A 24,056-nucleotide genomic window follows, 5' to 3' on the forward strand; every position below is an offset into this window, starting at 1 on the left:
CACCAAATGTTTGCACAGAAATACAAGGCTGGAGAACAGCAGGCCTGTTCCTAGTGCTCTCACAGAAGGTGGCAATGCCTGCTAGCTGGCACCAGGCCTAGAAAGCCATTCTGGGCCTTTAAAATGGCATTGCTGCTCGCAGCTGCTCTTTGCTCTTAACAGAGGCTGCTTATTAAAAGCTCCTAAATTGTTCAATGAAGTCCTAAAGGAATAAAATGCTTGTTAGACACCTTGTAATGAGGTTAGCTGTACTCCTTCACACCAGCTCTTCATGCTACTGCAGTTCTGTGGCACCTATCTTCAGAAAGGTACCAAAAAATCCAGAGGAACAAATCCATCATCACCCACATTTCCTGCACCACATTGTTCCCATGTCAAGAATCCTGTGAGTGCTTTATAAATAATTAAAACATGAAAGAACACTGTATGGGAAAACAAGCATTTTAGAAATGGAAACACCAAGGTACACAACAGTGTGTCATGTAGGAAGTCTGACAGTGAGCTGGCAGCAGGAGGGACTTCCAGATTGCTGCTTTTAACAATGTCATTTGGCAAGTTAAAAAACAAAATGCTCCTAATTTGGTAGAACTCTTGATATTCACATAGCTGACTGCATTTGAAAACATTCAGGAAATCATCTAGCCTCCTATGAGCCCTACACAAATGTAGTGGCAAGGGAAAAGCTCTGCTTTTAACAGTATTCAACAAGACACAAAAATCACTTCAATAGTTGTATAGGCAGCTCTAAGAAAAATCTAGGTTTTGTATACTGGCAAACACAAGTCCATTGTTAGGGTACTTGTGGATAAAAAGCAGCACACAGATCAATAATTTCAGATGCATGTCATTCTGAACTTGTGTGTGTGCATGCACAACGTGCCTGGAGATAAACACTACTCCAATTAACAAAAATGTATCACTGAATGATTCTTCAATGATTCATTCAGGAAAAACATGAGACTGAGCCAATTTAAAAAAATCCCACATTCATTTACACAAGTATCTAAACCAGTGTTTTCAAATGCGTATTGTTTTTTATATCAGCACTTGTTTACCTTTCCCAGAAATGTTAATCAATATCCAGTATAATAATCCTAAGCCCTTCATCTGTGCATGATATGATCACAAAAAAAACCACTGTTTCTTTTCCCTTTTTTTTAAATACTTCTTTACACTACCTCCAACAATCCTTTTTTTGCAGAGAACAAAAAAGGTATTTTGTTTTCAATTATAGGATGGAAACAGGAAAAATTTTAAAGAAGGGAGGGAGAAAAAAAGAAGCTATTATTCTGTGCATCTGGAGGGCATGCACTTGTTAAATCTTTACTTATGAGCCCAAATTACTTTTTCCTCACATACTGCCTCATGATTATTCCTTTGTCACTTTGGGGATCACTCAGTTCTTTTTATAGTCTTCAACCACAAGAATTTCACAACAATTGTTGCAACGTGATGCTTTTCCTGTAATTGTACTTTTTCTTTGAGTGGTTCAAGCAAATAAAGTAAACAAATAAATAAATAAATGTATTTATATACATAAAGGGAAGAGATTCTTACATGGGAACAAGCAAATCAACCATCCCATATTCTTGCATTCCCTGTAATTCAGACTTCTTAATAGTTCAAGACACTTACTGGTGTGAGACAGAGTTTTAATTTAGACAAATATCAAATATTCTTAACATAGAAACATAATTGAAATTATTTAAAACTTGCATATAATAATCTCCTTTGTGGAGTTTTCAACACTGTTTCAATTTAAGTTATTGTTTTGCCTCGTGGTAAATTTCCTTAATGGAAAGACCTAATAAGTGCTGCTTTCCCACAACTTTCATTAATAAAAAAATGAAGAAGAAAAAATTGTTTGTGGTAGCATTAATTCTTCTATTTGTTTACCTGCATTATCAGTCTCTATAGCTTGTTAAACAATACCTAACACTACTTAGCAAACAGAAGGTTTCACATACAACATCCAAACTAAATCGATTACTGTATTCTAACTAACCATTTCTAATTTTCCTTTTCAGAAGAGAAGCCAAGCACTAGCAAGGACAGCTATGATAATCAAATTAGAGAGCAGCGGATTTCAGGCTACAGCCAGGGCTCACCTCCTGTCTAACACACCCCCTCTGGAGATGTCTCCACGGAGCAGGAACTTCCAGTGCCACTGATATTCTCAAGGGAAGTGTCCCAGCAAGAACTGAAGCCACTAAAACACTCACTGAACTAAAGAAGCTAAAACCTCTGGATAGCCAGATGATTGTCTACATCAAGCTCCTTCCTCTATTTTTGCTGTAGGAAAGAAGGACAAGCCTTTAAGGAGCACGGGACAGTTAGAATGGCTTGCTATTTGCACAGATGATATTATGGAAACAAAGACCAGTGTTAGTGTCTTTAAGACAAACACACTGTGCTTCATTGCCCTTTCTGCTTGGGGTGTTTGGCAATCTCAGATTTTCATCAATTAAAAGGAGAGTAGAATTTTAAGGAAATGTTAATATTACTCTCTTTTTAACTGAGCAGAAGGAATAAGGGATTACATCTTCCCATCTTCATTAAAATGACCTCTGTATCAAGCTTTGTCTTTGATCACTAAACCTTTCCATAAGCCAGTATAAAGGATGAAAAGGCCACTTACTAGAACCAAGCAGATCCTCCCTTGTAAGAAACAACAAATAAATAATGGCAAAAACCCCCAAACCCTTATGAAAAAAATCTGAAAAAATCTGTATCATGAAGCTTAAAGTGGAAATAGGCAGTCATGATTAACTGTGTATTCCTTATGGCAATAACTTAATTATACAGAGTGAAACCACAGAGCTCTCAGAAAAGCTTCCTTAATTTACTGGATAATCCACAAGCAATTTCCTTATATGGCTGGAGAGAAATCACTGCTGTGTGCACTAAAGCTGCTAGACAAATGCCCTTACAAACAGAAATCACTGTTGCTAACTGGAATAATAAAAGTCTTGCATCACCATTATTATACACTCCTTTCATATAAATGCATTGCATATTCTTCTGAGTGTGATAAATCATCATCAAATCATTAAACAGCTTACTGAATTTATGTAAATTAACAGTGCAACTTTACAGGGAAATGGGAGAAATAAAGGAAAGGCATTTAGGATTTTTAGTCTAAAAAAAATCTTTAAAACTACATTAGGTTTAAAAACCCAACATATAGACTTGAGTTATATGCTTCAGGTAAAAAGGAAAACTTGCTTTGTGTGATCACTTAACAGTGATGTGATGATAAAAGAAGAAATACCAAACATAGTCTGGCTAAGATTGTCGGCGAATTCTGATCTTAAAATTCTAATGAATTCCACTAAATATGACCATAGAGAACTCTTACTACTCAAGTAAACTGCTTTTCTTTATCAAAAACTGAGACCTCACTGAAGAGCAGCCTTCAGCATTGGACTACCAATAAATTCTGGTAGAATCTGATGGTTACAAAAACTTTTCTTAAATTTGGTCCAACTCTTAGCACCAAAGATATAACAAGATCCTCACAATGCATTTTTTCTCTGCTGGAGGCAGCTCCAAGAGTATTCACTGTTTGCTATGCACAAAGACCACATCCTTTTAACTTTATTGCAAAGTGTTTTGGGATGGGTTTCCCTATTTTTTCCCAAATTCTAATCACTTTTTGAAGTAAACAGACAATATATTTAACATATTTTTTCACACTCACACACTCAGCCACACTCACTCACTGTTTTCATACTGCAAATGGTCAACTAGAATCACACTACCGTAAGGTATAATTCTGAATTTTAAAATATTAAGCTTCCAAATAAAAGTAATTTACCAGCTTATGTTCTGAATGCTAGACCCATGATAAAAGAGACGAAGCACAGTTAGCTGCCTAAATTAAAATATTTCAACCCTTACAGAGTACACCTATTTTTCATTTATTGTATATATACAAAATAAATTTCTAAAAATCAGGCAATACTCATTCTAGAGCAAAGCAGCTCAGAATCTGGCACAAAAGAGCATAACTCAACGATTAGGTTGACTTTTACAACTTTGTCCATAGAGAAAGTGAAAAAATTGCCACAGCCATAAAAGAAGTAATTTTTAGCACCAGGGTTCAAGCAGACCCATAAATAAAACTACACTCATCCACATCACTAGTAAAGTCACATTAAAGAATTTCCACTGTTGGGAAAATATTATAAATAATCCTTGCAATCTATGAAATATGGAAATTTACTACTGCCTTTGGCAATTCCTGGCAGCAATGCTTACCTGGCAATCATCCAGCCTGAAGATAACAGGCTAATGTAATCTGTACTTTTCTCCTATTCAAAGTGTACAGAAATCCCAATTTAATTAGACTGCCTTCCCTTTTTTTGCACATACAACATGCTTAGAAATATCCATGGATTTAAGGTTTCATATTTATTAATCATATTAAACCAACTTCAGTGTATTTTGGACGGCATAAGGATTCAGGCTCTAGGAAATTAAATCCTAATTCTTACCCAGAACATTTCCTGCAGGCACTTCCTCAAGATCTTCAAGCTCTCTTCCCATAAGTAAGTAGAGGTTCTCCAAAGTGCAGCACGTCATGTGAGGGATTGCTGGCAGACCATCAGTGGCAGAGCACTGGGATGACAGCTACATAGACACAAAACCAGCATTTGGACATTCATCACTTAGCTCTGATAAAAAGTTCTTCCACAAAACCTCCTCGCATTCCAAAGCTTAAAAATACAATCCAAAGCATTTTCATCTCAAACCTCAAGTGTTAGAAACCAACATACAGTCCCAAAAATCCAGACTTGAGGCAAACACGTGAGTGTTACCAAGAAGATAAAAATTAATGCTTTCTTTGACAAATTTTAGGTGTGTACTACTACTACCTCATTTTTCATTATCACTGAAAAAACAAATGTTTTGAAGTAAATTCAAAAGTAATGAACTTCTTTGATTAGAATCTCAAAATATTTAAGACCAGTTTTTTCCAACAGTATTGTGGACGCTCTCTTCTCTAAAAAATTGCTTTTTCTTCCACATTTTTTGTAAAAATAAACTAAACACATACTGGATTTATGGTTAGCTAATACAACACTGTATTTAAAACTATTTTGGAAATGTTATGGTTTATACTGAGTTTACAGACATAATCAGCTATTAGCACAACTACCTAAATTACTTTGAGCCTTTTTGGAATTATTAACGGGAACTTTTTTCTTTTTTTTTGAGTGAGACATGGGTAAGAAGTTAAGTCATCAGTTTTTCAAAACAATCCCAAGTTATTGTAACAGTTCACAGTCAGCTCTTACCTTATGCAAAGACTCAGCAGGATCATATTTTGGTCCTAAAACAAAGATCTTTTGCCCTCTTTTCACGACGCCACTGAACACTCTGGCAAAAGCAATGAAATACTCCTTGTTGTCTGCTTCCTGTTTCACTGCCTTTGAGGTCACACTGTCTCCTTCACCAGGGAGCTGTTGCTCTTCACCTAACAAGTCAGAAAAAATATATTAAGCATAAAAACACTTTCTGCCTCATCATCTGGAGAAAAAAAAATAAATTACATACTATATTGTCACATGTGGCCAATCACAGAACTGTTCCCATTAAAACAGACCTTTAACATCCTGAAGTCCAAGCCAGCACTGCCAAGTCCTCCACAAACCCATGTTCTTCAGTGTAACATGCTTAAAATATCCCCAGGGATAGTGACTCAATGACTTCCCTGGGCAGCCCCTTCTAATGCTTTACACTTCTGGTCAAGAAATTTCTCCTCTAAACCTTCTCTGGCACAACCGGAGGACATTTCCTCTTGTCCTACCACTTGTTACTTGGGAGAAAATACCAACCCCCAGAGCTGTTACCCATAATCCAGTCCTGCTGTTCACACCCTGCTTTTGTACCAATTTTGGTGCGGAAAGTGACTCAGTTTTTAGCAGAGCATCTCTTTGAAGCATCGTCTCCCTTCAATGACTCAAAGTACTGAGATCAAGCACATTCTCAGGCTAAGGAACATCAATCTATGGCACTATTTCATCATTTATGACCTGTCAGCTTTCTTACAAATCCCTCCTCACTCTTGGTTCAGCTCTACGTATTGCACTTTAGACTGGATGATTCACAATGTAGATTTGTAAGATGCCCCTTGGCAACACTATTAAACATTTTCCTAGAAAATCAGGTATTCAGTACCACACACCTTTTGTATCACCAGTGTTCCCAGTTACTTCAGGTGAATTTTCACTTGGGGTTTTTTCTGACAGCTCCTTCCCTTGACTTGCTGCCAGCTTTTCTGCATGCCTTCGTTTGGCAAGTTCTCGCCGATGAGCAATTTCTTCTTGAGTTAATGGCCTACATTGTATTTTAAAACATGAGTATTTGGTAATGTTATTTATTTTAAAATAAATTCAATAACAGTAATTAGAATACTATATTTGACATAAGTAAAAACTCATGCAGAATGCCTTTTGTCCCCCAATACAATAATTTCAAGTCAGCTAAAATTAGCAAACTCTTCCTCTACCATATTTAGACTTTTATTTTTCTTCCAAATACAGAGATCAAATACTGCCATTTTTAATTACTCGTGTTATCTTTATTACTTTAAGGCAATCTTTACAGCACGTGCTCAAATGCAGGGAAGAGTCTCTGCTTGTTAAAGCTCCCTTTCATAAAGTGAATAAGCCCATTAAGGCAAAGGATTTAAAACAGACAACAACAACAAAAAATAATTTTTAATAGGCTGATGCATCCATCTACTACTCACTGGTACACCCTGCCTTAAAGCAAACTGCTTCCAAGTATGATTTAGAGCAATAAATAATAAAAGATAAAGAATATTATCAACACTCTTACGTAAGGTAATATAAAGAGACTTGTTTGTCAATGCAAGCATTTTACACAGCAAAATGATATTCACTACACATGTATGAAATCTAACAGCATTGCCCAAAACTGTCCATTTGATTTTTAAATCTGGTCCTAAATAAAAATATGTTATATGATGTTATCTTCTATTTGATGATTTTAAAAACTGAAAATAAACTCAGACACTAGTCATCTTCTCTTTTCAGTTATTACTCTGTTTCCATTAATTTCCCATGTAAACGAGGGGAACCTAATCATTACAGATACTTCTATGAATAATCTCTTCTGTTTACTAATTTCAGTATCAACAGCTTCTCAAGTAATGTGCTGTTATGTGCCTACATTAAAAAATAATCTTCAGTGCTGTAACTTAAAAGCAGAAGAAATAATGAAGTTATGTAGACACAATTTTTTTAATGGAACTAGAGTGCTGTCAATGTTGGTTTTATCTTTTTTTTTCCCCACTGGAAGCAATGAACATATATATTGCTTTCCAGCATTAATAAATTTCCAAAATAAAAATCAATGTATTTTTTTATATTATATTAGCATTCTTAGTGAAAGTCTAACTCCAGAGAAGGAACAGAAGTCTTTCTATCATAAAAAATGAATTTCTACAACACAGCTGGAGAAACTAATCCCAAGTGTTGGACCATGACTTCAGCTGCAGAAGGTGAACATAATCCCACAGCAAAACCTCATCTACACTTGTCCTGCATTTGCTCACATGATGGAGACAAAACCAACAGTCCTTAGAGTTAAGATGGTTTAGGATTTTTTCAGTCAACTGCATCAAGCACACAGCATTAAATCAAGAAGGGCCTTATTAGTAGTTTTAGCTTGGTGAGTAGCCTTGGACAAGTTACTTCCCCTCTTCAGCCTCCACACTTACAAACACAGGTCAAGATTTCCTGAACAGCAACAGCAGTAATGAATGATAAGAGGAAGAAAACCACAGGAAGTACTACAGCAGTAATTTTTGTTTACAGAAAAACCATATAAATATGATCTCAACTAAAAGAAAGCCACAAAAAAAAATGGACTCACTTTGCTATATCAACTATTGCATACTTTGAAATAGGGAAAAACTCTATTAACCACAGGTCAAAGGTTTTATGTGCAGTCAGTAGAAAGAGTTACTCTGCTCTTAACTGGATTAATTAGGGGCAGGAAGTCTTGAACAGATTACATGGCTGAGACCAACTCACTGCCAGTAAGGTTTTTATTTATATCGTAATCAGGATGGTTTTCTGCATGCAACACCTTCTGCAAGAGACTCAATTTAAAAAATGAGACACTTCATTAATCAAAATTCTTCAAAATTCTTCATAGAACTTGAAGAAATCACTTGGAACAGTTATCATGCTTATCTTGAACCCAAATGTTCCATTTGAAAGAGTAAGGAAACTGTATAGAAGTTTAAAATCTCTCTAAAAATTACCTAAGAGAGGCCCCCAGGATAAAATGTCAGAATTTGAAGCACAGACTTTTAGAACTCAGAATCTGGGACAGACATATTGAATGTTATAGAAAAGGAGAATGCAAGAAAATCACCACTTCAAACTTCTTAGCAACTTAGTTTTTCTTTTTTTTTAAGGAAAAAACTGTCTCTGAAACAGTCATGACAGAATTAAGAATATGTATCTCTAAAATTTCAAATACTGTGGTATTTCTGCTTGGCTTGTTTATTTTACTGCTGAAGAGAGCAAGGCTTAACAATACAAAATGCAAAGCAGATGGTAGAGAAGAAAACTTTTTTATTATTTTTTTCCCTGAAGGCAGCTGTTCAAAGTTATTTAAAGGTTTGGAATGTCAGAAAAATTTCTAGAGGAGATAGATTGATAGGGAAAGTATACATCAGACTGCCAAGGGTGACATGAACACAGTCTACATATGATGGCATAGTATACATACAGGGACTATGTATGCATTCCAACACATCTGATTGTCCAAAAATACCTTTTATTTTTGTAAATAATCCTGAGCGTAAAAGAAAAAAGTTTCTTTGCTTTTTTCCACTTTATATGGTATTTTTCAATATCAGTATATTTAGGTGTTAAATAGCCCTAACCACAAATATGAAAGGTACCTTAAGATTCTGAATGCACTGGTCTAAGTTGCAATACATATAAACACACAATAATATTCTCATTCTGATAAAAAAGCAGATTGAGCGTAGGTGGAACTTTTACTGCAGGTACAACCTAGACTTCCATCCTGGTTTCTGTCACCATCAATGTCTGTGAAATTAGTCACTCCCAGTATTATCATTAGAAATGACAAAAAGATGTTGTCAAATAAATCCTTATATAGAGTTGTAACACAATCAAGCAGAACACAGAACAAGATTAAGGCACATAAAACACTGGATCTGCAATAAAACCAGTTTCAAATTATACCCTGAATTATTCAACTTCTCCAGTTGGCAAAACCAATCAGAAGTAAAATCAGAAGTAAATTTTGAACAAAAGCTGCCCACACCAAAAGAAAGCTTGGTTCTTCTTCTTCTTCCCCCTTCCTCTTTTTTGCTCCATTAGAAAGGAACAACAGCCTCATAATATTGGCAGAAAGAAAAATGGCAACATGCAGTCACACAAAAATCAGAAAATAAAAATTCTGTAGCAGAAAGAGAGATCCCCTGACTCCAGAGAAATGCTACAGCACCCAGACACGGGAGCCTGGCCCAAGTAATGAAATGGAGCTGGCACAGAAGGGTGACCACACCATTACCAACTCATCTGAAACTCAAACATGTGGCAAACAAACGCTATGGAAATAATAATATGGGAAAGGGTATCATATACATGCCATTGACATTGAATAGATTGCTGATTAAAGGCATTAGATTTCAGGTAATGTAAGCAAGCTCCTGCTGACTTCTCTGATTCCCTCATTCCCCCAGGATAACACATTTAGTTCAAACTGAATGACAACTAAACTTCCTTATGTAATCAATCCTCTGAACATGACAGCTTTTCTACTCTTTCACATTATTAAAGACAGACTTGAAAAATTCACTCAAAAAGAGTGAATAATCAGAACAAAACTGCCAAAGATAAATTCGTCTTTGATTATTGAAGTGTTATGTTTATGTTTTTAACCTCCAGACCATTTTAAAAAGGAAACACCACAGTCAAAACATCAACTGCTTTCTGAAAGACTAATAGTACTGCCAACAAATGTCTGTGATAATCTCTCATGCCATGAACAATGGTTTCCAAGCTCTGAGAATGCTTTCTCTCGATACAGCTTTTTCCAGTTTAAACTGCATGAGCTCATGGACAGATGTTTGACTTCAAAAGGTGTGGATGGAGTAACTTCTGATAACATCTTTAAATCCATGTAATTAATAGAGAATCCTATTCATGACTCTGCTTTTCAGAATTAAGCTCTAGTGAAATCATTGGCTGCTGCTCTGCTCACCTGGCACTCCAAGGATCCTGTCAGCAGCATCCCTAAGGACAGCTTGGTCAAGCGCAGTTTGCTACATTTCAGCACAGTGTATGTCCAGTGGTCTCCCATATCCTTTAGAAGCTCATTAATTTCTGAATTAAACTATTTAATGTCTATGGATCAATTTCCATTCGCAAACTAATGTACATCTACTCAGATCATTTACTATCAGTTCTATTGCAATGAGACTGGTACAGAATTCACAGTAGAAATAAATGTGTTAACACAAAAGGAACAATTGAAAATTATCCAAATCACAACTTACACAAAATTTCATACAACAGACTTACAGGACTCTTTCAACAGCGACTATTCAACTGTTTGTATTACATTATATAGCAGATATCATTCATTCTGAGACAAGTAATGAAATAAGGTATCAATCCCAAGCTGTCACACTGCCTGGAAAAACACTCCAGACTGATAGAGCGACCTCTGATTTATTTCACATGCTGAATGTGCAAAAAAGAAACTTGAAGCAAAACTCTCCCACAATGCTACAAGCTTTGCTCACTTAAGCTCACCATTACACAAACTATAGTATGTCCAGAGATTCAAATTTCAACCATTACTCTGTATTTCTTTCTTAGATCAGTTGCCAAGGTCTTAGCCAGATTCAAATGTATACTATTACTGAAATCTATTTCATGATAACCATAACAGGAGTTTTAATTTTTGAAAAGCATTTATTAGTTATGCAACTGGATGCCAAATTCAGATGCTAACCTGTAAATCTGGCAGCCCATTCAGATGATACATGTCCTATTCATTTCTAGTGCACAAACTACAATTCAGAACAAACTGCTAATGAAAACAGAAGATGATGGGTTCTGATCACACTGAAGCTGCTGCAAGGCATATTGCCTTAAACACAGAAATTAATTTACTTGCAAGAACATAGTAATTTCTTACAGAGCTTGGAGCTTTATACTGGTTCTCATTTTGATCAATGTCATTTCAACTGAAGATCTGGCAAAAATCACAGGATTTTTTTCCCAATACACTTTTTACAAAACATTAGAAAGAATACAAATGAAGCACACTACAATCTGTTTGTTTAAGAGATGCTAACAAGCTGTACCGCAAAACAAAGAAAGAACTATCACTATAATTTCATGCAGAATTGTATGGAGAAGTGTCTTTCAGAGTGACCCCTAAGAAAAAAACCAGTCCTGATTTCAAGCTGACTGAGGAGAAAGAACCACCTTTCATATTATCTGGAGGAAAACAATAGAGGTATTATAGGTTTTATACCTCCCAGGCAGTAATGAAATATAATTTTAGTGCACTAGCTTATCTGTTCAATAGACTTTTCTTTATTACCACTGGAAAGTAGAAATCGAATTTCTTCAGTACACTTTATTTATTTACATTATTCAGGATTATAAGATGGACTTGAGGTAACATAAAAGGTTTGCTTCCTATTGCTCACGTGGCATTATATCACTGCAAGATTTACACATAAAGCTTTACTAAGTGGATGATTTCATCATAACAAACATATGATATTCAGTTTATATTTTCCTAACATTTTACATTAAATACGCCTAGCAATTAGTCAAAAGCAATTCAATTAACTATTAAATATTTCTCTTTTACACTGGGTTATATGAAGACAGAACTCTGAATCTCAAGAAAAGCTAACTGGTACATTTATATACCCTGTATCTAAAGGCCAAGCTTGGCTTTTATTCCTACACCTACACTCAAGCATTCTGTCTTAGACTGGGGTTCAAAGTCACACACCAGTAGAAAACAGAGAGAGAAACAGGATATGCTGAATGAACACCTCATATTGCACTCAGCAAGACTTTAGAATAAATAACCATGGGCATCATCAAATAACCATTACATGAAGCAAGTGGAGGAGGGGTCCTAATCTGTTCATCCTCTCTGCCCAACCAACAATTTATATTTTTGCCTGACTTAGTGGGAATTAGCAAATAATTTCAGAAGATCAGACAGAAGAAACTGGAAGACAAAACATTTGCAACTCTCATTTCTTTACAAAACCTGGTAAAAATTAATGACAGTGGTACCATACAAAAAGTGAATTTACAAATCTTTCCAAGGAAAGATAAACATAAGCCGACAACCTGCTTTAACTTGACAACTAACAATTTTACCATGTATTCTGCTATTTAAACAGTAAAAGCAAAATCATACCAGCTTTAGTATAGAATCTATTAATTTTAAAGTGACCTTCAAGGAGATATTAGTTGCCAACAGCAGTCTCAAAGGAGGTTGCTTTAATTAAAAATCTATCCTTTGTTATCATTTACTGTACACCCTGGACTTAGAAGAGCTTTTTGCTTTTCCCAACTTATGCTTAATAAGTACTACAAGCAGATGGCAGAAATAAGGCAAACTATCAAAAAGGAAAAAGGCAGTTTGAATCTTCCAACAAAGTTACAAAAGATAACCTTACCCAATACTGCCTCACAAAAGGAGAAAAGAGACACTAGCATAGATCTACATTTTCTCCCTGTAGAAGTAGAAGACAAGTCTTCAAAAAAAAAATCTGAAGAAAACTCTTAGATTTTTTACATGCTTTAACATGCTTAAAATCAGTCCTTCCCTGCTCCCAAGGGATGTATATAAGCTTAGGTGAGTCCAGCAGTCAAACATCAAGATACACAAGAGCACAGTTATGGCTCCTCAAAATTAACATGTAGGTGAAACACACAACATGGATTAATGTTCTTCAGTAGGAAAATGTGAAACAATTGCTAATAGACGTAGTGTAGATATTCTGTTTCTCCGCATGTTCAGACATTCTTATGGAGCACCCTCATGGAATGCCAGTTTAAATGGAATCCAGTTTAAATACTGGATCTCACATGCTGCACTCAACCATCACTCAATTCTGTTAAGCACAATCTTCACTGATTGTAAATCTTCACTGTAAATAGCACACAATGACCAATACAATTAAAAATATGCTCAAGAACCACAGGTACACAATGTTGTGTTTTTAAAATACTTGAATTCTTCAGAGCGCTTTCCTTCATTAGGACTAACCTCCTTTTCCAATTTCTTCAAGAACTGCTTACCTGTAGAGTCTTAATAAATCAAGTATGGAGAAATACACGTTTAGCTCTATTGCTGTTTTTCAGTTAATGGAAGCAAACTGTCACTTCAAAACACATCTCAGACATTACCTAACCAGCAAAAATCCCACAGTACTAATAATGGCATTCTCTCCAAGAAAAACACACATGTGATTTCATTTTAATATTAGCTAATTAATAAGTAATTGAATTATTTAATACAAAGGCCAGCAAGAGATACTTTTCACACAAACTACAGAGCAACACATTGAAATTTTCAGTGCGCTGAATAAACAGGGAGAAAGAAATTTTCAGTATTGTAGTTACTTTCCTATCTGGCATATGTAAAAGCCATCTTTGCCCCTACGTCACATACTCATCACCTCAAAGACTCTTGATTCTCCCAACAAATAAAAAAACAGGTCATTATCAGTGACAGAACAGCCAAAAAGTGATGGCCTCAGTGCAGTTGCCTTTGATAACTGTAGCCCATGCCCAGGAAAGGAGACAAAGTAGGAATGGCGCTGCTGTGCCACACCTGAGAGAGAGCTCCTGACACTTCAGGAGAGCACTCGAAGCAAAACTGCACCATCTAGTGTCTGCTCAGCCCATGCACACAGAGCTTCTTCCCCCGAGTGCTAACAGTGCAAGAAGATTTCTGCTGGAACACTCATTGTAGATAACCTCAGTGAGAAAAAAACTGAAATAAATCTAGCAAGTGCAAGAAAAAGCTAAGGTAGTAGCAAAGCTTTTAAATATTACTACAGTAGGAGAACTGTTTTTCACACAAAGATTAAACACAGTCTAATTTAGCAGGAAAATTATCATTTTCTATATTACTTTGCTGTACAGTGACAATCCCCCCAAAACCATAAAATGGCCAGTTAACATAGAAGTTGCCTACAGAAAATAATCCAGAGGCTTGGAGGGATGAACGGTTAAGATAAACCTCATTCTTGTAAAGTCATCAGAAAAGTAAACCTCATTCTTATAAAGTCATCAACCTTTCTTCTGCACAAAAAGCTGGTGGTTAAAGTAGTACACTTAAGTGTGCCAGGAAAATGAGATCTAGAAGGACCTACTCCTCAAAGAAAATAGGATGGCTATTAAAAAACAAAAGGCTGTAACACAAAAATCTTCCAAATCTCCCAGAAAAAAAAAAATCTTTGGAAGTGCATTAATGCCCTTCAGATCTCTGCAAAAGTCAGTCAAGACTTGGACTACTTTAATCAACCTATTTTATTTTGCTGTTGCAATGGAAAGGATGATCGCGGAGTTGTTATCCCCAGTTTGATGGGAAGTATTCCTTGGTACGAACACAAGCTGCTATGATCATACCAACACAACCTTGCTGAAAAACCAACAAAGTTTCACAACTCCATAATTTCCACCACACATCCTGAAACTGCTTCACACTGCATGCATTAGGATGATCCCTTTGGACAACAGTACTATTCTCCTGCAGATCTGCTGTATCTTCTAAAACTACCACGATTAAACAAATCACCTCCTGAACTCATTCAGAAAATCTTTAATAGCAGAAAAGACTTTTGACTGCATTTCAAGAATTCATTAATTATTTTCTCAGGTCTAAATCAACTTATTCATGCCTTCAACATAAGTTTTTCCCCCCAGAAATAACTAAGTAAAATGTTACATTTTCCTACCTTGGTTTATTCTGTGGCAATACCTTTGCATCAACAGGAAACATTTTGGAAACAAAGACAATAACTGGGGCTGTTCCTTCACTACTGCATTTCATAAAAGCTGAAACAAAACATAAACACAAGTTATTTTCACCTTTTTTTTGGTCCACTTTTTTCCTCAAAAGTACAGACAAAGCTACAACTTGACATTAATTTTGTAGGCATTGCTGTTTATTTCCAGTTTCAATAGATAATATGCTAAGGACAAAACAACAAGCAAAAGCAGAAAATTTCTCTGGACTAATCATTTGATAACACTGCCTGTATCTTAAAGTGCATTTCACAATAAAATGAACAAAACTTCAAAAATAGAACTCTTGATTTAAAAAAATACGTATACCCCAATTAAACAACTTGAGTTTACAGGATTTAGATCACAATGGATACTAAAGAGCGGCACAGGATTAAGACTGAACACTATTTACTGAGTACCTCAAAGTATTCTCCTTCCTTTCAGACTAAAGGAAGAAGTCCTGCAAATGTCCAGGTGCTCACAAAATCCTAACAACTTCACTGCAAGAACAGATATTCCTCAAAAGGTGAAAGATTCACACAAAAGTCATTTAATACATAGGAAATTCCCATTAACCATTTTTTCCATCCAACTTGAAACGCATGAAATTCAAACCAGGCAATACCATTCAAAACTTGTAACACAGAAACTGAATAATCTTCTCCTACACTTCTCCCTTTTAGCTGAAATATGAAAGAACCACAGAGCTAAGGCAAACAAAAGCACAAGACTACTACTAAAAATTAGCAAAATACTCACTAAATATGGAAGTCCACTACCTGTTCATAACCAAGAGCAATAAGATGTAAAGTTTACAGAGGCAAATTTCTTCCAATTAACTTACACTAATACAGTGTTGAATACTGTCTGGAGAATACCATGTTTTTAAATGTTCAATAAAGGATGAGAAGCCAGTTTTGTTACCCCTGGGAAACCATTCCTAGCAGCCTGTCAATTTGACATTCACATCTCATTTTTAATTGACATTTGGTATCTCATCCTCTTAGATTTCTTGAAGCTCTCCTCAAAACACTGTGCTATGATTCATAATTAATTACTAAAAGCTAATCAATACACTTGCAAAAATTAAATCCAAATTCAAACCACTGCTGGCTAAAAATTAATGATTTTAATACACAAGTTAGCAAAATATTCAATTCTCAATTACATAATGACTTCTACAGCTCAGAACTAAAAACAAGTATTAACCTTGTAGTCTTGTAGAACTCCCAGTTTCAGAGTCCTGGACTTTACATCATCTGCAGCTTAAGTTGTCTAAAACCCAGGAATATATGGGATGGAAGAAAAATGCATGGCCATAAAACCATGACACGTCAATGATAAACATCAACAACGTTACTGGAACAGGAATATTTATAAATTTACACATAGATTACTACACATCTTACAAGCCAAAGACAAACAAAACCACCAGGCCAGAAACAACCTTCATGTTAAAGGGAGAACACCTACTCACCACTTTTCAGTTCCTGAGTTTCTGGTGGCAAAGAATCAAATGTTCTTGCTCCAACACACATCAGCTTTTCCACTCTCTCTGCAGTGATGTCCAGGGGACTTGGAATCTTATTACACACCATGGCTAAAACACATTGTTAAGGATACATATCTGTATTTTCTTACTGAATGCAACCAGCAACAACACAAATGCTTTCAATGATTCTTTAACTGAGCCCCATGCACTAACTGCCAGCAGCAGCAGATAAAAAATCCAGCTCTGTTGTCACAGTGCATTCAGGTCCCTCTGAGGTCAGCAACAATTTTCTGCCATTTATCAGGGGCAGAGTTAAGGAGGGGTGGCCCACCCTAAGTGCAGCTGGGAAGCTGAAAACAGCACAAGTGGGGCAAGATTTACAGAAGTAGTTAGTATTTATATATCAATAATTTGTGCACGTCTACCATAATATAAGATATATCTTATAAAAAATGGGCACAGCTGACAGGCAGCAAAGGCTGATTTTGAATTAATAAATTTCATGCCTAAAACATAACACCAGACACCTACAGAACTTCATGGACAGAAGCCCTGTAACACTGTTATAAAGAGGAGATCAGTTTCTACCTCAGGAAAACCACTAAAACTTGAATAAAAAACTACATAGTGAAGGCATATTGTCAAATTACCTCCAGTTTCATAACTTTGTCTCCTAAAAATAAGTTGTGCAAAAGCACAAAATTGGCAGAAATGTAAAAATAATGGTAGATATGCATTTTGTAATGTTATAGGCAGGAAGATGGGTCCAGGTAGCTTAGGCACAGACATTAAAAAAACCAAAACCAAATTATACCAAATCACACAGTGAAATATGCGAGCATACTCAGAAGTCTGAGAACTGCCAATAGAAAACAAAATTGTATTTTTTTAAGGATACAGAGGACTGCATCAGATATTGGTAGCCACTGGCTACAAATGGCATTGAGATGAACTTTTGGGTCTGCATGCCGTGACTCCCGGGCACCAATTCTCAGTCCCAAAGAGGTAACTATCTTTTCTATTTTTTCTTTGTCTCTGTAAGAAAAATAATAAATAGATTAAAAATCCACAGAAGCAATATATAACCAGCACCTATTATTCCTGCGTATTTAAAAACAATCACCAAAGCACAAGGAAAGAGATGCCATGAAAACTTTATAGATGTTCTCACCTTTTCATAACAGCCTCATACAGACTCCAAATGTTGTCCAGCACCAGCTGCACAAACAAAGGTTTCTTTCCTTTTGACTGGTAGAAGATTAAAAAAAAAAAAAAGAAGATAAAAAAAATTGCATTACCAGCAATTCCTCACTTTTTCAGTAGGCTTATGATTGCACTTTTCATTAGAAACATGTACAACTTTTATTCAAAATCAAGAAGTCTGTCTTATAAGAATGGCATAAGGCACAAAATAAACATGAAATTTAAAAGTGGAAGCCAAGGGTTTCAATTTCAGAAAAGAACCTGATAAATATGGCACGTGACAACCTTGAGCCTGCTTATCACCCCTTTTATAACTATTAATCATCACCTATGCAAACAGGAAAAAAATCATGATTACATGAAAGTAAGGAAAGTACTCTCTCCTCCCTTAACTTTTAATGGTGCAAATGCTTAATGCTAGAAAAGTGTAGTTTTCAGACCAGGGCTTCAGTGCAGCGTTCAATGGAAATTCCCTACAAAAAAAAAGTTTTTTTAAATCCTAAATCCTGAGATAAATATGAATATCCTATACCATTAGCTCTGGAAGAGCACTTCACAAAGGACAGTCACTACACTTGCTTCTACACTGTTAATCTTCCTTTCATCTTCCGTGTTTCACTCAATGCTGAACCTTGAAGCTGCAGTGTCCCTTATTTAGTGAGCACTGGTAGATGAGATTTCCTCCATTCAGCATTTGAGTGGTCAATTTTGGAATGTTCTATGCTCCAAGAGTTGTTGCAAGGCTGTCCTGGTGACTTTATACCTCCAGTAACACTGAGTCAACAGGCACTGAGATGAAGTTTCAGAATACACTATGAGGAAGAAAATTAGGGGGAAAAAAAGGAAGTCCAAAAGAAAAATCAGGTTGTATTTTATACACCCTCCATACCTGATCACCTTTCATTATCTTCTTTGCTTTAGTATTTAGATAATAATCTCCCCATAAAGTCTTCAGAAGTACTGCAGGCTTGATTCCAATTTTTTGGCTATACAGTTTGGCAAAATGTTCAATTCTGAAAGTGAAGAAAACATATTTTGATGGAAGTGTAATGCTTTTTGCAGCAACAGCTTATGTGAAAATCAGACCAAAATCTCAGATCCTTGTTTTACTCCCACTTTTCCAATTGTCTTCAGTTCACATTGTTTAACATTTACACCTGTAAAAATATTTAGTCATAACAGATCAAAAACATCAACAGTATTGGAATGGCTTTGTTTTGTTTCAAGTCAGCTTCAAGGCTTTACTTGAAATAAACATTTGTGTACTATTTCCTCATCAAAAACTCAAAAGCATAAATACATTAGCAATGACTCTTGAACTTACACTTTGAAAGACTTTCCATGACACATTTAACTATGGTCTGGGATCAGAACAGAAGATGTTAAAAACCAAGCATTGTTTTGAGTCACACTTCAGCCATCAGATGGTGGTAATTATTTTTAATTAACCACTTATGAAAATTCTTGTTGTTTGAATCATTACTTTAATAATGAGTAAACCCAAGAAAATTATACAAAACTGTAATGCCATAACTATGTTGTAAAGCCAGTTGTGCTGTTCAGCAGTCCCCATGAGTTAACGAAAGCAGCCTGCTTAACCCAGAGAGGGAGTCCTGAACATGCTATGGTTTCCTTGATGAAAATGTTCTATGAGCAGAAATTTCCACATATTTGCTCCCTGTGCATGCAGAAAAAAAAAATACACGTAACAATCCTGTTTACAGAACAGTGCTATTTGACAATCTCTTTTTTAAATTCAGAATTCTTGTTTTTACACAGCTAAAAAAAGGACCTGTCCATGTCAGCAATACATAAGCTGCAAGTTCTGAACTAAGCTCAAAGAGATTTCTTCTTCAGAAACTACCTAAGTTCTCAATTCAGGGAGAACTTTAAAGATTCTTGTGCCAGCAGCTCCTGCATATATATTAATGGCATTTTTCAACACTTGAGAATTGTGAGAAAAGCATATGTACTTACCACATTGGATGAGGCTGGCACTACCTAATAAGTTAATTTTTTTTCTGCTAAAACCTTCAGGAAAAGAACCCACAACCAAAAAACAGCAGTCAAGATTTTCCATAATTAAGAAGAAGCTCCACTGATCCATATTTCAGCCCACAGTACTGCAACTGGCAGTCCAGAAGAACCTCTTTAAAGTTATTAAGAAAAATGTTCTTTTTTTTACCCTCTCCATCATATATGATGTATCAGAGCCAGGGCCTGACAGTTCATCAGAAGAAACAAAACAGTCTTGAAAGATAATTAACCTAAAATAGCCCATTTTATTTTCCCTTCTCTCTGAAGGGACAAGAGCTGTTTGTGTTGGACAGCAAATTACACATGGCACCTTATTTACAGTCTGACTTGGATTTAAAAATCCTGGAGATGATTTTCTGTAAGGGCTCTGCAGTACTCAAGACATTCCCTGTGTCACACCCTAGCTATCCCTGTAATTGCAATTTCAGGACGAAGACAACGCCTCCACCTCGCGGCCAGCGACCAGAACACGGGCACTGCTCAAACCCGGCTGCCCTCCCCACCAAACACCGCACCCTCAATCAGCTCCTGCCCTTGTCTGCTACAGTCTATCCAAGAGCAGCAAGTTAGAAAATAATGTTTACCAAACTAGGCTGGACCCCACTGCGGGCTCAGAAGCTCCTTTGTAAGTAAATCAGGGATCCCTATCACTCAGATAATTTATACACAGCTGCAGATCACAGAAGAACCTGACAAACATCCTCAGAAACATGATGCACCTGAAATACTTTAAGATTATTAGCAGCAACCAATTTAAAAAAAAAGGTCAGTAATTAAATCTCAAACTTACCCAAAACCCCAGCCATCAACTGCACTGGCAAACACCACATTTCCATGTTCTGGTGAAAAATAGAGATGTGAATCATCAGTGTCTTCCAATCCAGTACTCCAGTCATAAATTTGATCTCCTGGTGATGTGTCTGCAAGGGTTTCACTTTCTGTTTCTTTTTCAGCTCTTTCTTCTAACACTTTGGAGGTAAAAAGTGTTCCAGTGACTGCATTGATCTAGAGAAAGATATGTGAAAACACCCTCAGATTCATTCACTCTTTCACAACCCTTGCAATTAAAATGTAATTTTCCCACCCTCGAAAACATAAAAAGAGAAGCTGTGTTAACAAGCTAGCATGCCTGTGATTCATTTGGCAATTAAAACACACCTAATTCCACACATTTGAAGACCACAGGAGTTTCCAAGTCAGCCACACCAGGACAGAATCAAAGTATCACATGTAACACACTTTGTCTCTCAGAACAAGGAATGGTGAAATAGGAAATTGTTTCTGCCAACAAAGCAAACAACAGAGGGCAAAGGGAAACCAGGCAGATAAACACTCCCAAGTGAGCCTGGGTGGGAAAGGAGGTCGGAGGGCAACTTAAACTACAATTCTAAAGATGAAACAACATTCTTCCTACATAAATCCATCAATATCAGGAACTTACCTCCAGTAAGTTTAAGCAATTTAAGAGAAGAACAAAACATTCAGCATATTACTTCTAAAAATGAACACTTTTCCTGATGACCTGTCAAGAGGCATTTAGTACCCTTTTCTCCATCACAGGCACTGTGAATTAACTTTAAAACCAATCAGAAATGAGATACACCTCAATGTTAAAAATCAGACTGGATGCTATACAGTGCCACAAAATCTGCTGTGTGAAATGACACCTCAGCACAAATACCTGTTCTAAGATATTCTTAAGGTGCAAATATGCTTCCTGAGGGGTGAGCTTCAGCTCCACAATCAAGCGGTCGATTTTGTTAATCACCAGGACGGGACGGATATTTTCCAGCCATGCCTGCCGCAGGACTGCCTGAGTCTGAGAAGGAAAGAGTTTTAAAAAACCCATTACAGAAAGCCTGACAGCACCAGAAAGACAGAATGTTAAAAAAAAATCAAATGTAATTCTACAATTTAATAAACATAGTAAAGGACAGGCTGACACTCAAACCAGAAGTTTGACTCCCACAACGTAGTGTTAGTTATTGAAGAATTCTGCAGAATGGTGGGATTTCATGGCAAGAACATCCAAAATAACAAAAACCAAACTACTTAGAAGAGTAAGCCATGAAAAAAAGTAACCTCATTATTTTGTGTATTCTTTTCCAAACCCTGAAAGCCCACATAAATATATCCAATTATTTCTCTATCAAAATATTCCATTACACCACAAAAATGGTATACCCACTGTTTCAACCCTGCTTCTCTACGCCCATTCACCAGCACTGTTCAGTTTTTCAGCGCAACTACTATTTTCACTACTCACTTTAACAGCTCAACTGTATCGTCACTTATTAAAAGTTTTGTAAAGCTTCTTAGCTCATCTTTTATTTCTATATAACCCACTTCAGACTTGGCTTACTCCCCTCTTTCTCTACTTAATACACTTTATTTCACCTGTGGACAGACTCCTTCAACAGCATCCACCACTATGATGCAACCATCACAGAGTCGGACAGCAGTAGATACTTCTGAAGAAAAATCCACGTGCCCTGGGGAGTCTATTAAATTAATCAGATACTCCTGATCACCTAGGATCAAACAAATTAATATTTCAGAACAGTTTTCAAAGATATTTCTTCCAGCCACCCAGTTATACTGCTTCAGCTATGATTTTTTAACGTCCTGACAATAACTACACTATAAAAACCCTTACAGCACAGTGTAACAGGTATCTCAGCAAAGTAAGACTGTGCTAAAACTTGAGGTTTTTTGAAAGAAGGTCTTGCCTTTAAGTGATTCAAGACTTAAGATCAAAATATACATACTTATATCTAATATAAAAGATGAGGCAACTACTCTCGTGGCCTCCACTCGGAGATATGATTGAAAATGTTTTTCCTGACCCTGAGATAGAACTCAATTATCTTGGCTGACTTACTTGCTTAAGTCTGCAGAATTACAGCCTAACGCTGAGAAACACAAAAGTCAAAGTTGCACACAAAGATCACAACAGCAACAACAAAGAGACGGGGGAAATTAACAGAAATGTATATTAAAATTTGTACAAGCCAGCATCAACAACTTACCTTTCACAAAGTGCAGTGAAATTGCACTAGATTTCATCGTTATTCCTCGGACCTGCTCATCTTCCCTACTGTCAAGGTATCTCAGCTGAGCACAGAAACAACAGGAAAGATAATAAGTCTGTAGAAACATCTTCAGAATTTACTTATCAACTGTCAGAGTATGATGGTGAGAAAATGAGGTTTTCAAGACTATAGATGGAATTCCCTTACTGATCTAGAATTTACAATCCCAGCATGTACAGATCAGAATTGTGTTAAAAGTGACAGTGTAACTCTACCTTTCCTGCCAAGCGGCTGGAGATTATTCCATTGCTAGATATGAGGCAATCAGCTAGAGTGGTTTTGCCTGAAAAGAAAAATAAATTGCTTTGACTGAATGAATACAAACCATGGCAAAAGATGCAACATATAGTATTCTAGTATATCAACATCAGTAAAGACTATAAAATGCCATGAAAAGTATAAATTAGTTTTCAAAAAACAAATCAAATTACTCCTGTTACATGCACACAAATTTATTTTTGAAAAGCAGATGCAAATTTACCTGTCATGACCAGAAGAGCAGTTGAAATAACAAACAGTACATCAGGACCTCATTACAACATGCAATTATACAAAATGTTAACGTTCTAAAAAAAGCGCTTACTATTTCCACCTACATAGTTCTATCAAGAAAACATAGGAAAATATTATTCTGCCTCCCAAACATATCAAATTCACGCCAACATTCACCATCATAGCAAACATTCAATTTCAACTATTCATTCAATTTCAACTGTTCATTCAATTTCAAATTATTATAGTGTGTTGCAAGACTAGCTGAATCGGGCCAAGAAAAAGGTGCATAAAGCAGATTCACTTTCCTGAACCATGTTCAAGACAGTTTAAAGCTAAATGTACAAAATCCTACAACTTTAGAACAGCGAGCAAAGTATCTCACCACCATCCAGACACACACAAGAGGAGCAGACACCAGCCCCTGCCGTACCGTGATCCACGTGAGCCAATATACAGATATTCCTGATGCCGGACGCCTTCTTCTGGAGGCCAACCATCTTCCCCACGCTCGTGAGCACCATGGCTGGCTAATTCTGCGAAGGGAGCAAAGTGTTTTACTGTCAGCTTGAGGAGAGGTTTTGGTTTTTAATGACGCCACCTGCGATCAGAGCCGCTCCTGAGGGAAGCTCTGCGACACGTGGAGCGCGTCACGAACCC

General features: G+C 36.4%; 1 protein-coding gene across 1 annotated transcript in view; it reads right to left on the reverse strand.

The window, feature by feature from the left end:
* Nucleotides 1-24,042, reverse strand: part of EFL1 (elongation factor like GTPase 1) — a 61,825-nt gene extending 37,783 nt beyond the window's left edge. Inside the window, exons 1-14 of the mRNA XM_005419610.2 lie at nt 23,830-24,042; nt 23,120-23,187; nt 22,842-22,926; nt 22,210-22,343; nt 21,494-21,631; nt 20,603-20,817; nt 18,665-18,788; nt 17,744-17,820; nt 17,471-17,607; nt 16,558-16,680; nt 15,029-15,128; nt 6,191-6,342; nt 5,301-5,479; nt 4,497-4,632 (exon numbers count right to left, since the gene is read on the reverse strand). Coding sequence (XP_005419667.1) covers nt 4,497-4,632; nt 5,301-5,479; nt 6,191-6,342; nt 15,029-15,128; nt 16,558-16,680; nt 17,471-17,607; nt 17,744-17,820; nt 18,665-18,788; nt 20,603-20,817; nt 21,494-21,631; nt 22,210-22,343; nt 22,842-22,926; nt 23,120-23,187; nt 23,830-23,920 — 1,759 coding nt within the window. The 5' untranslated portion in view covers nt 23,921-24,042. The remainder of the gene's footprint in view (nt 1-4,496; nt 4,633-5,300; nt 5,480-6,190; nt 6,343-15,028; nt 15,129-16,557; nt 16,681-17,470; nt 17,608-17,743; nt 17,821-18,664; nt 18,789-20,602; nt 20,818-21,493; nt 21,632-22,209; nt 22,344-22,841; nt 22,927-23,119; nt 23,188-23,829) is intronic.
* Between the last annotated feature and the right edge of the window lie 14 nt (nt 24,043-24,056).

This window comes from Geospiza fortis, unplaced genomic scaffold (assembly GCF_000277835.1).
Source record: "Geospiza fortis unplaced genomic scaffold, GeoFor_1.0 scaffold171, whole genome shotgun sequence".
NCBI lineage: Eukaryota > Metazoa > Chordata > Aves > Passeriformes > Thraupidae > Geospiza > Geospiza fortis.